Genomic DNA, 16,962 nt, shown 5'->3' on the forward strand with positions numbered 1-16,962 from the left:
TTGTCCAGACCTCCTTTGCTTCTGACTCTTGTAAATTTAAAGTGGCATTCTATTGTCTGGGGTGCACTGCTACAGCAAGACACAGAGCACCTGGTCTCTGTTAAGTGATTACAGGGTCTCATTAGAGCCTTCCCTCCTCTCACTACATTCCCCTAGTTATGACGCCCCCCCTCAAACAAAAAAAAAAGGGCAGACAGGGTGCCAGGCGCATTCCTGCTTCGTTCAGCTCATATTTGTTGGCTCACCCCACACCACAGAGCAGCCCTAAAGCCATCAGAGGAGGCTGAGGCTTTAGCTCCATCTGTATTCAATGCTAGATGCTTGGGACAGAAGAACGATGTGGGGGGTTCCGGTCCAACATTCCTGCGAGAGCATCATGAAAACTGCTCCAACAAAGAATTCATCAAGACCTTCACATTCAAACAGACCCCTGAGACTGAACTGCCCTGAAAGACTGCAGACCTTCTTATTCGACACATTATCACCCCCTCTTTCATATTATTTTAGGGTCCAGACTACACCACAACAGCTCTCTCTTTTGGCATAATTTCTTTTCTCTTTTTGTCCCACGATAAAAGGGGTACAACTGTCAACATGTGCACTTTCCAATTTGGAAATATAGTACAAGGGCAAATGTGGGGTATACACTCAACTCCCCCCCTGTTGCAGAACTATCGACACATGATCACATGTTTAGATTTACTACAATGGGTCAAATCAGAGAGTCACTGAATGCTGTAATGTCAGGTTAACCAGATGTTTACAATAAGACATTCATATCCACTCATTTAGTATCCTATGTGTTCATTAGTAGCATGACTATCAGCAAGCATTAACTGGATATTCACCCTGCTATTATAAACAATTCTTGGTGAAATCATACAGGAAATGAAAGGTGACTGAACACAATTTAGCATGACTTGACTTTTTGTAGAGCCCACAGCACTTCATACCGATTTCAAGAGAGATCATTAGTAAGTACATAGCATTGACATTGTGTCATATATTGGCTTGAGACAGTTTCATGCTTTTGTTTTAACTCACAGGAAAAGCCAATTACAGCTGTTCAAAACTTTGTGGTATGACTGTGCGAGCTATTTAGAAAGGGTCAAGAATTCAATTACATGTTCTCTATTGCCATCTAGCGACCAATATTTTTTTCTGGATTGTTCTTGGTATGATTTGTTCAACTACATCAGGAGGAATCCAAATTATGTTTTTTTTTTCAGCATTATAAAGGAACAGCATTAGGTGAAAACTGTTTGGCTTGGCCACTCACCCGACAATAGTTCAGGGGCACAAGATACATAACAGCAACATGTGTGACATGTCACTTACTCAAACTCTTTCTTTACTTCTGTCTTTTTTCACAACCTGTGTCTTTTGCATTACAGGATTTCAACTTAGAAAATAAGCCTATTATGGAACTTTGATATAAGTTGTGTTTTTGGGGTGCTTCAGTCATATTTAAATTGTATTTTATATATCCCTGAAATATAGCCAATGGAGAAATTCAATTAGAATTAGCCACAAACGGCTGAATGTAATGGAAGATATAAAAAACCAACCAACCACACACACACACACACACACACACACACACTATGAACAAACTAAAATAATGAAAAATGTGCCATCTAGTGGCTGATAAAATGTGCATTTTTAATAGAAATTGTCTGTAGTAAAGGCACTCTCAGAATAGACTGAATGGATGATGGACTGATGTCAGTGTACTCTTTATCTATGTGACGGTGTCACTCCTTCAGTAAGCCAATCAGCTGGTGACGCCAGTGACATGATGACAGCATCAAGAAACTGATCAGTGTAGGTCAACTGGGACAAAGTAATACCCCATGCCGAGGACTTTTGTCAATCTCAAAGTCTTTTAATTTTTCCACTGCTGTGTTCAGACAGCTATTGAAATATTTCAGAATCTATTCTTTCCAGTAGTATGTCAGCTGAGATGCATCAATCATTTACCTTTACTGCCAAAATGTAACTGAGTGAATGAAAGGAGAAAATAAGAAAATAATGAAATAAAAGGCAGAGGTATAATCATTTCGACAAACCTGCTGCCAATCAAAGTGATACAGGCCCGGGGCTAAAAGTCAGTCCTCTAAAGCCAACTCTCAAAGTACCCTGATAGCCTGAGCTGAGAGGATTAGCCTCATAATCTAAACACTGCAAGGCTAAATCAGGGACTGTGGACCCCCCGCTGCATACAGTATGGCCACAATAGTAAATCTGGGTCTTCTGAGGCTATGTGTGAAGTTCAACCAGCTGTACTTTAGAACTGCTTGTACCACTCTGCAAAGGAATTGTTTTGACGTGGCTGTGGCTACTCAGAGGCTGATGTTAGCAGTGGAAGAGATAGCACGTGGTTTTACTGTGTTTACAATAAGAACACAAGACAATATTAGACTCACTTAAATTTGCCATGACGTACACTGATGAGGCAAGTCCAGGTGAATGTACTTTAACTGTTTGTGTCTTAGTTGATGAGCTTTAATTAGACACAGAGATGAGTGAGAGAAGGGTTTTTTTTAACTTTGTAACATTTTGTATGTTTATTGAGTATTTCATAAAAAGGGCATTTCTTATATTGCTTACATTTTTTTGTCTGCTTATGTCATGTCTCATCAGCATATCCTGCAATTTAACAACATATTCACAAGTAGACATGATTAGGCTCAAATAATGAAGAGTGAAAACAGGGAAGATACTGATATTTTACCAAATTTGTACAAAATGCCTTCTGCATCCATCAGTACTAATTGAAGAAGTTAAACAGGTAAACAAAGTAAGCAAAACAACAGCTGGCTACAGTAAAGGACTTCCATGAGAAATGACTATGATGCCTTTATCATGATGTTCAGCTGATGATCTGATACAAAGCTGTGGCAATGAAATAGTTAAGGATGGAGTGATGTGCCCTGCAGGGAAGTGGATGAGAGTATAAAGTATTCCAGCCACAACAACAGCACAGCATGACTTAGACGTTTTTCTGAGGGAACTTGTACACAGTTTATACATACTTCAGAGACAGCAGAGCCTGAGGAGGTGAGTGAACTTATTTAATGGATTAGTGATGAAGTCTGATGACTGTTTTTTTTTTTTTACTTTTTGTCTACAAATTAATTTTGTTATACTGTTGTGAGTTAAATACTTTGTAAAGGTTTGATGTGTATCTGTTTCCGACATTACTCATAAGTACAACACAAAAAACTAACCATACTTGAATATTATCTGACAAGTAATAGAGAATAGCTGTTTGGCTGTTTTGCATTCATGGGTGAGTACACTTCCTTCACTTTTACTCTTTTCAGGCCCTGGCCACTGAGAAAGATGAGAAAAGGAGACATGCCTCTTTTAAAGCAGCAATCAAGTCCTTGCTTGGGAAAGAGTGAGCTTCCTTATTTCTCTCTATCATCCTCCCACTATTTCTCTCTCTGTAATGGGGTAAATGGCTTCCTCCTTTGCTGTTGACCTCCCATTCAGATATGACATTGACAAATATCTAACTTATGGGCTCTGCCAATAGTTGGAGTGAAGTGACTGAGAAAAGCTGCAAAGGACAATGAAAACAATAGAGGACAACTAGCTGAGTCTGAGACAAGGTTATGAGCCCAGTAATGGCTTCAGGAAGGCTCCTGTGGGATTAACACAGGGGATGGGAAATAATGAAGGGTGTTCCCTCTCAAGTCCACATTTCCAGTACATTTAAAGTCTGAAAATCACGAGAGGGCACACACCCACATTAGCACTGTGCAGAGTGAGCAACCATTAGGTTACTCTCCACATTAGTGTCTAATAGTGCTGTCTCCAGAGCTACACACACACACACATCGAATCTGATGTTTCCTAAACCATTGGTGTAGACAATGTAAGCATTTCTTTCATTTAGGAAATGATTTATCACGCTGTAGTGATGTGACAGGAATCAGCAGGTTAAACCAGATACCAGCATATTGCAAAAACTGTTCAATATTATGATTTTTGGACTCAATCTTCTCTTATTTACATTAAAACAACAACAGTCCAAACAAAATTTAGTGTGCATTTATAAACCATATGTTACAACAGTTAAAACATCTGTATCTATTGGCTCTCTGTAATACTGTGGTTATACTTCAAGGATCCCAAGAACCTGTAGGTCACAAGCACTTGTGAACAATCACCTCATTGAAGATCAGAGTTGTTGCTGAAGCTCTACAAATGCTATAGGTCTAGTTATATGTAATTGAAACAAAACATCAGTCAGCAAATTCGTTAATTTTAGGCTACCTCAGGGGAAATGCTACACTATAAAATCCATTGCAGTTTACCTGGGTCCACACTGTGGAGGAAACAGGCTGAGCAAGTTTTAATTATTATAGGCAGGTTAAAGGGCACCAGAAACATACAGTATGGTGATTATTTTACCTTACTAACAGGTAGAGGAGTGTTCTCAGCACTGATACAAAAGATCACTGTGGTCACTTGGTTATATATAGCTGGGTAGTGACAGCTATAGAGATTTAACTGAAACACATTATGCAGTTCTGCTTCGTACACAGAAAACAAATGGGAGTAGGGTTCAGTTTGTCTTTCCTATCACACAAATCAGAGTTGTTATCTGAGATAGCCTAATGCCTTCTGAGGGCTGTTTTTGGCTTGACTTTTCATAGGACACCACAGCAGGACTGTGTATTTTCAGATGAACAGAGAGGAAAGCAAGGTCAGGGCCCAGATAAAATTCAGTGCTAATGAGCGAGAGAACAGTACACTTGAATTGCTTTCCAACTGCCTGGCTGCCTGAGGGCACTTAATAATTTCATCACAGCAGCTTGTGACTTACTGACCAAGAAAGACAACTGCGACAACAACCTGGTTTTGAGTCCTCTATGCCACAGAAGTAATGTGGAGTCTCTCTTTCTCTCTATCTGCACACTGTAAGTAAGTGCAAGAGTGAGCTACATGCGCCTATCTACGTGTGTGTATGTGTGTTCACGAGAAAGAGAGAGAGAGAGACAGAGAGAGAGGGAGGAATAGGCAGCAGGTTGTAATTACTCTAGGCCCTCTCTTTGTTGACAGCCAGTTTTGACATATTCTCAGGATTAGTAGTCCTGTCAACATGATGCCACCGGCTCCCTAAAATAGAGAGATGGGCAGTCAGGAAAACAGAACTGTAGTTGTGTACCACCATAGACTCATAGATTAATTGACCCAGATACATGCAGACGTAATTTCTTTGACTGTACAGCGCTTTCCCTTGAGCCCAACTTGAGAGGACAACATCACCAGATATGGAGATATCTGGATATGAAGGTAAGAGCACAACTAATGAGCAGCATAGAAATGTAATACAAGATAAAAGGTGAAATGGCAATGAAGTCAAGTTACAGTATAGTCTATTCTCTGCATCACTGCTCATCTGCTGTAATCAGGGCACAACAGGGAGGAGTCTGAGTTAGTCAGCAGAAATCAGACAGTAAAAGACGGCTGTCTGTGTAAAAAAAAAGGTCACTTGCCATTAAGTGGATCTCTTACTTAGGACCTAGCTTTGACTAACTATGCATGACACAAATATTGAATGTCTAAATTCGCCATCTCATTAATTGATCATTCACATAAATCTTTAACTAAGAAGATTTGCTAAAAATGCTGAAGACAAGGCATTGCCATGTGACAATATACCTTTTCTTTTTCTATTATGGAATATATCTCTACTATTTAACTGTAGAAAGAAGGTCTACAACATTTTTGGTGAAATATTTTAAATGTTTAACAAAGCTCAATATATAACAGATTAGTTTCTCCTTTTTGCCTGCCTTTACCATGGTTGTCATGGTAACAAAAAAGCAACACCGTTACAGTCAAGACAAATGGACATTTAAACCGAGTTTGCTAAGAGAGTAGTCGAGGCTCAAATTTTATTTAGATGGTCTACACTCAAGTGTTCAGTGGACTTCATACATACCTAATTTAAGCTGCTTTAAGCTTCATTAACCTCCTGGAGGCAGCACCTGTGCAGGTTGAAGACAGGTGAGCGATAAGTAGGAGGAGAAGCTACTCCTCGCGGTCGGTAGATGGAGCCAATAAAACGACAATTTTAGAAATAAAGTTAACGTCGTTTATGATTAACACAGCGAACGTCAGCAATTTAGACAACTGATATATAACTAATACCAGACATCTTGGAAACTTTCTCGTTAACCGCTTGGTTATTTCTTTATCCTTGACTGTTAAATTAGCCGCGGATGGATATTAAAGGGAACACAACACGACATAATATCCTCCTCATTTAAACTTTTTCCACAAACTAACCAAACAGCTCATTCTTAACAAGAACTAGTAAGTGATTACATCTTTATATATTTTATCAGGTGCCACTGTTGATGGTATAGTTCGGTATTAGACCATAGATTAAGGGACTACTTTTATTGGCGGATGTAGATTCGTGTTCCCCCCCCCCCAGTTAATATAGTTCCTATCGGCCAGCAGGTGGCACTAGTCGTCTATTGTTGCAAATGTTTGGCCTGAAATTGAGTAATAGCTGCTCGTGTTATTTGGGACATAAATGTGTTTACGCAGTCACATTGTTGGGTCTTGTCTGCCTTCTGGAAACAATGAGTAAGTTCCATAATGGAAATGATTTTTAGAGTTTAAGGTTATAGATTAGGTTCACAATTAAAACAATAGCTACATGCCTTAGGCTAGGTTTCTTGCTACAATCAATCTTTCTCTTCATACTGGCCATTAGAAGATGCCTTCATAATGCACTTAAAATTTAAATGATGGGGATCAAAATCCATAAACTGAAGTTTACCTGAAATTTACCTGAAGTTAATATGAAGCCTTGGTCATCCAAATTAGTCAAATCAAGCCTCTTTCTTTCACCATTACAGTGTTTTAGTGACAGTGTCCCTCTTCTTTTTTTTTTACTGCACTTCCATCACAGCTCAACAGGGAAACACTGTTCAAGGAAACACAAAGAGGGAATTTGATACTAAATAGACTGTAAATGTGGCAGATATCCACTTGATGTGATTATCTCAGATTGTTGAAAATACATTGTCGCACAAAATGATTTTGACCCCCATCGCTTATACATTGAAAGCACATTTGAAAGGAATATTTTAATGGTTAGTATGAACAGGAGGAATGATTACAGCGAGGAAAACCTCTTTCAGTGTTCATATGGGCATCTTGAATAATTGTGTGTGTGTGTGTGTGTGTGTGTGTGTGTGATAGAGAGGGGAAGCAACTACTTGACTGTGTGATGAAGTAATGAGGAACTGATTTTATTGTATAGAGGAAATGGTTAATAATTCATAAGGCCATCATCTCCAGATCAATACAGCTTGATGAGCCTAACCCTTTCCACAGTGCGCCTGTAGTGCCATAAAGCTCCATAGCAGGGTGATGTACACAGCTGTTGTCTGGATAGTGTTGTGTGTCCGGAATGATAAGCTTCCTGGAAGCACGATGGCAGGGCGGAAAATTGGCTTAGATGACACCAAGCAGTATGGCCTTTCTCTGTTGTTGCCTCAGCACTCCAGTGACCAGAACTGTATCGTGCATCACTAAGGATATCAACAAGACACTGTCAGTTCACCCAGGTTATCTCCTTTCAGAAATAGACAGTACTGTATGTGTCAGTGAGCCTTGTGAATGACTGTACACAGCTGGGCTGGAGTGTATCCAGTGTGTCATTTGCAACAGTACTGCTGATAAGGGTTAAAACAGAATTACAGCTGTTCTGTTTATGAGGAGGAGAAAATGACTGCCACTGTGATATATATACTCTAATAACATGTCACGAAAAACTCAGGAGTACTGGCATTTCTACAAGTATGTCATGAATCTTGAGAATTTAATTAATCTGTCAATTTTGTTTTCAAAATGTCTTTATACTGACCGTACACAATTCAAAATGCTATTGTGCATGTATGGTGGTAATCCCATACATATTCCACAGGACTAGCTTGTGTTTCCATTACAGTGCTCATTACAATCATTTGCTGACCATAATACATTTAATTATTGATGCACCTTATAATAATAATAATAGTAATTATGTTTTTCTTTATATAGAAGACATTTCTAATGAAGCAAACTATAGCAAGTGAAGAAGTACTGCAAATAAAAACATAAAAAAGTAACAGCCATTAATGAAAACAACAATAAAGCTAAGTGATAGAGATACATTATTTTAATATCTATAGTTATATCTATAGTCTGTCATTCTATATGTGTTTCAAATGAAACAACTTCCTGATTGAGGCAAGTGCACAAAGGTTTAGTTATTTATATTTTAGGATGTTTTGTAGTTTTACAGGGACCTGCTATACATGCACATCCAACTGCATTGTGGTCTGTTTACTTTCTCCTAATTTCAAAGTTCAATTTTTGCATCACAGAAGGGTATTTTCTAGGGCTTGTCTATATAAGCCATTGTTTTGCTAAACTGTAAAAATCCATATTGACAACCTGAAAACTTTGTTTATTTGTGGTACTGCCGGATAAGAAAATTCATGAGTGTCATTTGGAGTTAGGAGAAAACATTTACAGTAAGTGCTTAAAATTCAACCTGCGGGACATGAATGACTGCAGCAATTGAATGTTATGAGTCAACATGAGCAGTTCACACATAACTCTCCAGGTGGTGATGTTGTGCCAAAGGTAGCTCTTAAATGTCCTGCACTCAAACCTGTACACATGATGATTTTTTCGTTTACAAAACAGCACAGACTGGTCAAAGCAAGTAAAGTCTTTGTGTACTGATAAACAAAGCAAGTCCTCATGACAATATGTTTGCATGTTACTGTCATCAGTCACTTTACTGAAGTTTCTGCCCTCCTGCAGACATGCCTCGTCAATTCCCAAGGGTAACTCTGAGTGCGGCACAAGAGGAGACACAAATCTTAGCAGAGAAGGTATATGCATCAGCGCTGAAAGAGGAAGACAGTAAAGATGCATTATCCATGTTCAGCGTGCCTGAGGACTGTCCGATTGAACTCCACCAAGCCAAGGAGCATGAGCTGCTTAAGGAGCTGGCAGAGCAACAATCAGAAGAGAGTGCTAAGAGGTAGGTCTAGCTATTGGTTGGACACAAAATCAGATTACATCATTGTTACAAATGAGCACTTTTATGTATTGTGATTTTGGGTAAAATTAAAACAGTTTTAGAGAACTTAATATCAATTACCAAATATGTTACTAATTTTGCAGGAAGAAAAGCCTCCAGATGATTCGTTCCCGGTCAATGTCCCTGCAGATTCCAGCAAATACAGATAGGACACGGTCAGCGACTGTCACGCCATACATGTCCCCTAGCTCCACCTGCTCATCTGTGCCAGAAAATTGCCCAGATTATCAGAGAGTTACTATCAGCGGTGATTACTGTGCAGGAGTAAGTACCATCTGTTTTCATTACAGTTGTGATAATAAAAAACGCACACCAAGGTTGTTAGGTCAATACTGTTGTGTCAAATACTGTGGTATATTTACATATACATGGTGCTGAGGATACATATATGTGCAATTCCCATTCCCCATTCAGATCACAGTGGAGGACTATGAACAGGCAGCAAAAAGCCTTCTTAAGGCTCTGCTAATTCGTGAGAAATACTCAAAACTGGCCTATCACCGATTGTGCAGAACCACAGTCCAGTTCCTCCGCAGTGCTGAGAACATGAGATGGAGCGAAGAAGATGAGGTTCTACCAGGTTTGACGAGTGTATGCAGTAGTTGAAATCCTATTGCGTATTCTGGTTTATATGACGGTAACAGAACCATGTTGTGGCCTCCAGATATGTGCCCACTTCCAACAGAAGGAGATGATCCCTACAGTATGGAAAACATCCCAGAGAACCTGAACTATGAGCTGCAGATGAAGGATGGAATAGTGAATGTGTATGACAGTGCTGAGGCTCTGAGATTAAACCAGCCACATGACCTTCCTTACCCAGACTTAGAGACTTTTGCCATAGATCTTAGTCACGTGCTGGCAATGATTGCAGATGGACCCACGTAAGTTGCCCAAACAAAGTTGCCACCCATACACTACTTGATACTTTTTCAGAATTGCTCAGCAGATTCTGACATTGATTTTCAGGAAGACGTACTGTCACAGACGACTTAATTTCTTGAGTTCAAAGTTCTACCTACACGAGATGCTTAATGAGATGGCAGAGCTAAGGGAACTGAAAAGTGTGCCCCACAGAGATTTCTACAATGTTAGGAAGGTTTGTAATGTCATTACAAGAGTTAGATTTATTATCACAATATAATATTATCCCCTTCACTTTAACTGATTTTCTTTTTTTTTTTTTAAAGACAAAGAAATGGCCACGAATTAGTTTGATTGACCATAGACATTGTTTTTTTTACACAGGTGGATACACATATCCATGCAGCTGCCTGCATGTCTCAGAAACATCTGCTGACATTCATTCAGAAAACATATAAGACTGATGCAAACCGTGTGGTGCTGGAAAAGGATGGACAAAAGATGACTCTCCAGCAGGTTTTCCACAGTATCAATAAGGACCCCTATGACCTTACTGTAGACTCCCTGGATGTACATGCTGTAAGAAACTAAGAAAATAGCACTGTCTGATATGTTTTAACTTCATGGTTTTATAGTATACTGTGCTTTTTGAAAAGAGAAATATATCATTATTGATGAGTATGAATACATGACTGATCATTATGAGGTCACAGCTATGGTTTTTGTCTGCATAAACTTTACAGGGGAGACAAACCTTCCACCGGTTTGATAAATTCAATTCGAAGTATAATCCTGTGGGAGCCAGCGAACTTAGAGAAATCTTTCTGAAAACTGAGAACCTCCTCGATGGAGAGTACTTTGCTCGCTTAGTTAAGGTAAATGTAATCATACATTTTAAGTCAGAACTGATGCAGTGACAGTTTATCACATTCTCTTTCTTACCTTTAATAGGAAGTGGCCCATGACCTGGAGGAGAGTAAGTACCAGCATGCTGAGCCACGCCTGTCTATCTACGGAGGTTCTCCAGAGGAGTGGGACAGCCTGTCTAAGTGGTTTATTCACCAAAGAGTACACTCTCCGAACATGAAGTGGGTCATCCAAGTGCCCAGAATATAGTGAGTGCTACACTACAAAACTCAAGCTCCTGTTTTAAAAGATTTAGGTTAATTTCTTTTAAATTTCCTGGGCACATGAGAAAATGTTTGTATGTGTTTCAGTGATATTTTTAAGTCTAAGGAACTGGTCCCGGATTTTGCAAAGATGCTGGAAAACATATTCCTTCCCCTCTTTGAGGCCACTGTTAACCCACAGAAGCACAAAGAACTTCATGTTTTCCTCAAATATGTAAGATGTTACATATTTTATGATTCATTATACTTGTTTATGTTTATGTTTTTTCATAAATTGAGGTATGCAGTTTGTGCCTTTAAATCGAGTTCACAAACAGTAATTGATTACCTCAAATTCTCCAATTCACACACCAGCCTAGACAAAACAATCTGTAACTTAAGTTCCTGTACTGCTACAATAACATCATGCTATTATTTTGTGTGTTTGAATTGAGTAATTCAAGCGTAAAATTTGTCAGTTAGAAGGAACAAAAAACAAATAAAATTGTACCCTTGATACCTGCCGTACTTTGTAAAGTCACCTCAGTAGTAGCCAACATTTCCTCTCTTTTTGAGCAGGTGTCAGGCTTTGACAGTGTAGACGATGAGTCCAAACACAGCGATCACATGTTCTCCTTCAGGAGCCCAAAGCCAGAACAGTGGACTACAGATGAAAACCCTCCCTACAGCTACTACCTCTTCCATATGTATGCAAACATCATGGTCCTCAACAATCTCAGAACGTAAGCGCTATTTCTTTCTTTTCAAAATAGGCACTCCATTAAAGGAAATGATCTTGCTGAGAGACTGATGAAAGGCAACTTCACAGTCCAACATCTGACCTGGTACTGTGGGTACAGCACTCCGTGGAGAGGTTACTGTGTAGTGTTTACTGGGAAGATGTGATTAATTAATCACAGGAAAAGAATAATCCCTGATGTACTGAATATACGATGACAACACCTTAAGTATTAGAGTTGATATATATGTGTTGTCAGTGTGATAAATTACATAATGTTCCATGATTTACTGGTATGTTGATCAATGCGTTTTAACATATTTATTTTGTCCTTTTGTGCTCTCTGTAGAGAGCTTGGCCTGAGCACCTTCCAGTTCCGTCCCCACTGTGGAGAAGCTGGGTCAATCACTCATTTGGTCTCTGCCTTCCTCACAGCTGACAACATCTCACATGGACTCACCTTGAAGAAGGTACTTTAGATTTTTTAACCTGCTATTACAGAAATGAAACTGTAGAATCAATGCTGTCTGCAGAATTCAAAAGTATCAACTCCTGAAATGATAACACGGGGGCAGCTGCTGTGAGGACTCCAGCCAAAGATCAATAAAATGCCCCATGCTCTATGCCTTTTGTTCTCTTTCCAAATGGATTATATGACAAACCAAAAATAGCCACTTCAGTGTGAGAGTAATTGTTTACATGAACCTCAACTTTAGACCAAAACATTAAAACAAACCTTTTTTCCCTCTATGGACTGTTTTGTAACATGTCCTGCAGATAGTTTACTTGTAAAACAATGAGAAATTAAGATTCTGGTGGATGGAAAGCTCACTGTATGTTCCTTAACAACATGCAAAAAGTGATGAACCTTACATTTATCAACAACTTTTCTGCACAGTTTTATTTTAAGTCATTTTGTTCCATGGGGTTGTACATTCTATTTACTTGATGTTTCCTTAGACTAAACGTCTTTACAGTTGCAACAATGTAATTCTGTCTATAGTTTGGATAATGTGGAAAAAGGTCTGAAAAGTGTTTAATTATGTGAGGTAGCAAAATCTAATGTTGTAGCAGTCCCTGTTATATATAACACTTTTGAGTTTCTGTTCATCCAATTGGAGCGGCAAGTGAAACACTACAGTATGAAAAAAAGGGTGTAGAATGTAAACAACTGAAAATTCATATTTATTCTTTATCCTTGCACTAAATATCATCTGATTTATATTGTTTTATGTACTGTTGTTGTGTTATATGTGCCTTGTAAAGTGACCTTGAGTGCTTTGAAAGGCGCCTTTAAATAAAATGCATTATTATTATTATTATTATTATTATTATTATTATTATTATTATCGTTTAAAGGCCTTCATGTAAGGAGACATGATGATTCTTAAAAATGAAAAAACAAGCTGAACATTATTTATTTTATAATACTTGTGTTCTCTCAGAGCCCTGTGCTGCAGTACCTGTACTACCTGGCCCAGGTGCCAATTGCAATGTCTCCACTCAGCAACAACAGCCTGTTCCTGGAATACTCCAAAAGTCCTCTGAGAGAGTTCCTGCACAAAGGCCTGTGTGTGTCCTTGTCCACAGATGATCCCATGCAGTTTCACTACACCAAGGTAAACAGAAGAGTTCCAAGGCTGCTGTTCAATATGTTACGTTGATTGATTAAGTCTTATCTACTGTTTGTGTGTCCTGATTGTAGGAACCACTGATGGAAGAGTACGCTATAGCAGCTCAGCTGTGGAAACTCAGTACTTGTGATGTGTGTGAAATAGCCCGAAACAGTGTGCTGCAAAGTGGACTGTCTCATGAGGTACGGTCTCACTTTTAATCATCCTCATTACATTTAATATGCGTTGATCCTATAAATTGACAATGTACAGCCATATGGTAGCTTGTTTAATTGTTTATTTACAGGATAAGAAGCACTTCCTAGGGGTGAACTATCTGAAAGATGGACCAGAGGGAAATGATATCCGTCGGACCAACGTAGCCCAGATCCGCATGGCCTACAGACATGAGACACTGTGCAATGAACTTAGCTTCATAGTTGATGCAGTGAAGTCTGGCACTCTGAACTTACAGTGTGAGCAAAATGCACCACGCATGCAGAGCTCTTAGTAATTGACATTGACAAAAAAAATACAGTATCCTGACACATAAAGCAATGCTGAGCTGGTCACAAGCTGACAAAAAGGGAGAGTGGTGATGTAAAGATGCATGCCGTGAACAACTGGATGACTACAGCACTCAAAGTTTTAGACAAAAGCTGTGGAGTGCCAGATGTGTGAAGTAGATGCACACACTTGTCATTACCCAAACACACAGTATAAATAGTTGTACCTTATACTCCATTGTGTGACAGTGTTATGTCTTAGAAACTGTTTGAAACCAGAAGATTTTCAGTTTCTGTATATACACCAGATGTAAGAATGCGTGGTTTAGAGAGTGTGAGCTTAGACAAACCTGATAACCGAGATAAATGATGTCTAGAACATTTCCTCTGTTTCTCCTTTAAATAGCTTGTTCTTAGGTGGACTTTTTGTAAATATATATGTAGAAAGATCTGGAAGACACCCAAGTTTATTAGTAATGATATATGTTTTATTTAAAGTGCTTGAAAAAAGAAGTTGCATTTACATGTATATTCAATCCCTGAAGCACTGCACCATTTGGTAAAAGAATAAAAAGTCTTCAAAATGATTGCTATGCAAACACTGCCATCTAGTGGTCACAATGTTGGCATGTGCCATAATTTAAAAACAAATCCCTGTATTCGCTACATCAAATGACAAACTAAACTTATACAACATAATTATGCACAAATAAAAACACAATACATGTACATATTACTCAGCAGTTCATAGAACATTTGTTCAACATGTTTGACTTGCACTCTCATCAACTTCTATCTTCACATCTTCCTGAGCAGCTTCCTTGGGTTCCTTGACTTTCTTCAGACACATCCACTCTTCTGTCTCCATATGCTCTTCCTGCTGCTTTGTATCAGAGCTCCCAGAGCTCCTTTTCCTTTTTCCACAAAGAAGATCAAACAAATCTTGTTAAGCACTTAATGGATATTATACAAGAGGAGATTTTTTTTAAAATAGGCAGTGTCTGTATTTCTTATGCAGCTCATAAATGAAAGATCCTTCGGTTTATCAGCTTTTATTGTTATACTGTATAAGCTGAACTGTATGTTAAACAGTATAAGAACAGTATAGGTATTCTTTTAATTGATTATTTCAGACACTCATTCAGATATTAGTTTTTTTCTGTCAGGTTTTCTTTAGTTTTTTTTAACCCCCAATGGTATTATTTTAATGAAAAAAAAACAACTCACAGTTTTATGTATGCAAGGGTGACCATCACAATAAGTAGAAAGGCACAGGTTGAGGTGATGAGCACTGCCTTTGCTGAAACAATAAAACATGAAACATACAGTAATGATATATCACTTATGAGAGATTGATTTAAATATAAACTGTAAGTACTGTATTTCCTGTATAGTATGTACTGAATATGATATCAAATATCTCACAGCATGAACTTCATAGTGAACAAAGTCCTCATACCTCCAGCAAAGCCTTGTGCTGTGCCAACAAACCGGGCTGGCTCTGCCTCACTGTCTTCGTCGTACAGGAATGAGAGGGAAGTGGTAAAAGAAGAAGTGACAGGAGGAAGGGAGGGAGGAGACGTAGAGTATGCTGACTCAGAAGGGAGCTGAGTAGTTGTATCCATCAGTTGTGCTGTGATATCTGTGAATGTAAAAAAAAGTAATAGGATGATATTTAAAATGTATAATATTTCATGCTTGTATAATTCACATTTTGAATGTCATCTTTTTCAACTTTCTTAAGTTGAGGGAAACACTGAGGTATGGTACATATTGAGCTTAAGTATTTATGAAAGTAAAATAAACATAATGTTATTAATTGTACAGTATTTTCTGGACAGCAGGAATTCAGTTAATTCATTTCCAGCATGAAATGCACTGTGCAGCTGTATTGATGATTGAGTGGACAATACTCAAAAGGCATTCCTTAATGATTTTCTGGCAGCAATGGTACATACTCAGGAAAGTATTTATATAAATATTTTATGTTCTTCACACGTTCAGTTTTACATTGGAAAGAGTTGTGTAGATACTGAGATGCAGTCTAAATATAAATGGAATGAACAGTCAAGAGTGCTCATTTAAAAAAATAATTTTGATGAAAGAATAGAAAGCCAGGGATATCTTTAGATATGAAAGATATCTTCAATTTAATGTTCTATTAATTTAATGTACATTAAGGTGTGAAGGGATAGAGAAGAAGACAAAAAAAATATCATACCTGATTCATTAAAGCAAAACACATCAAAATGTTGTGTAACAGAAGCTCGCCATGTCACTAAGCCTGTCTGGTTTTTGCCACAAGTAGAAAGTGCCTTGATGCGGGGAATGACTGCCAAATGTTCATCAATCCAGCCAAACCTGCGTAAAACCAAACAAAATAATGACTTGACTACATCTCTGCATGTTTTTTTTTCTATTGTCAGATTTTGAAATGACTGAGGTATTCTTGCACTGTTGTGATCTTACCTGCATGTTTCTAAACCCCTCATGAGAGCTTTCTGCACTTGTTCTTTTGAGGCAATGTTCACTCCGAGTGTTGAGCAAAGCTTCCGAGCATCAGAAGCATTGAAGGCATAATGAGGCTGGTTGAGGTAATTCAGATAGCTAACCTGGAATACTCCTGCAATACTTCTGTTCACTGCAGGGAAAACTGGAAACAGCATATAAAATCAGATTTAACTTTACTGTATTCGTAGAAACACTTATAGAATAAAAAATGTTCAAATGCAGTAATACTACTGGTTGGCATAATTTAATATACAAATATACAAATGTCAAATCACTTACCTCTGATGTGGCTTGTATCAATATTTTGATCAGAGATAACTGCAGTAATCGACAGCACTGACATGATGCAAAACCACATAATATTCATGACTGCTCAGAGTATAGACAGATGTGAAGTGTGGCACGTTTTATGTGTCTGTGAGCCAAATGACAGGGTTAAATAGAGGTGATTGTGTTTGCAGGGGTGTGTGAACTCTGTCATGGTCAGAAC

General features: G+C 38.4%; 2 protein-coding genes across 3 annotated transcripts; one reads left to right on the forward strand and one right to left on the reverse strand.

Annotated features, from left to right (window-relative positions):
* Positions 1 to 3,345: 3,345 nt before the first annotated feature.
* ampd3a (adenosine monophosphate deaminase 3a) lies at positions 3,346 to 13,989 on the forward strand. 2 transcript variants are annotated; one of them, XM_053324277.1, is made up of 16 exons: positions 3,346 to 3,403; positions 8,848 to 9,070; positions 9,214 to 9,249; positions 9,319 to 9,394; positions 9,545 to 9,710; positions 9,795 to 10,014; positions 10,100 to 10,229; positions 10,379 to 10,573; positions 10,738 to 10,869; positions 10,946 to 11,109; positions 11,212 to 11,338; positions 11,683 to 11,846; positions 12,192 to 12,312; positions 13,288 to 13,461; positions 13,548 to 13,658; positions 13,763 to 13,989. In XM_053324277.1, exons 1-16 carry the CDS (start codon positions 3,346 to 3,348, stop codon positions 13,964 to 13,966), a joined length of 2,301 nt encoding a protein of 766 aa, XP_053180252.1. In that variant the 3' UTR covers positions 13,967 to 13,989. The 2 variants fall into 2 exon arrangements, with proteins under 2 accessions (XP_053180252.1, XP_053180245.1); XM_053324270.1 differs by having other exon boundaries at positions 9,214 to 9,394.
* Positions 13,990 to 14,005: 16 nt separating this feature from the next.
* Positions 14,006 to 16,862, reverse strand: lyve1a (lymphatic vessel endothelial hyaluronic receptor 1a). The gene is made up of 6 exons (XM_053324290.1): positions 16,752 to 16,862; positions 16,431 to 16,614; positions 16,183 to 16,322; positions 15,421 to 15,603; positions 15,189 to 15,261; positions 14,006 to 14,875 (listed from the first exon to the last, which is right to left on the reverse strand). The coding sequence occupies exons 1-6, from the start codon at positions 16,837 to 16,839 to the stop codon at positions 14,722 to 14,724; spliced, it is 822 nt and encodes a 273-aa protein (XP_053180265.1). The 5' UTR covers positions 16,840 to 16,862; the 3' UTR covers positions 14,006 to 14,721.
* Between the last annotated feature and the right edge of the window lie 100 nt (positions 16,863 to 16,962).

Source organism: Scomber japonicus, chromosome 1 (assembly GCF_027409825.1).
Source record: "Scomber japonicus isolate fScoJap1 chromosome 1, fScoJap1.pri, whole genome shotgun sequence".
Classification (NCBI taxonomy): Eukaryota; Metazoa; Chordata; class Actinopteri; order Scombriformes; family Scombridae; genus Scomber; species Scomber japonicus.

Coding starts and splice junctions, on each gene's coding strand:
- ampd3a (XM_053324270.1), top strand. CDS start 3,346: ATGAGAAAAGGAGACATGCCTCTTTTAAAGCAGCAATCAAGTCCTTGC. Junction 10,230..10,378: donor ATTTCTACAATGTTAGGAAG/GTTTGTAATGTC, acceptor TTTTTTACACAG/GTGGATACACATATCCATGC. Junction 13,659..13,762: donor AAAGTGGACTGTCTCATGAG/GTACGGTCTCAC, acceptor GTTTATTTACAG/GATAAGAAGCACTTCCTAGG.
- lyve1a (XM_053324290.1), bottom strand. CDS start 16,839: ATGAATATTATGTGGTTTTGCATCATGTCAGTGCTGTCGATTACTGCA. Junction 16,323..16,430: donor AGGGGTTTAGAAACATGCAG/GTAAGATCACAA, acceptor GGTTTTACGCAG/GTTTGGCTGGATTGATGAAC. Junction 14,876..15,188: donor ACCCTTGCATACATAAAACT/GTGAGTTGTTTT, acceptor TTGTGGAAAAAG/GAAAAGGAGCTCTGGGAGCT.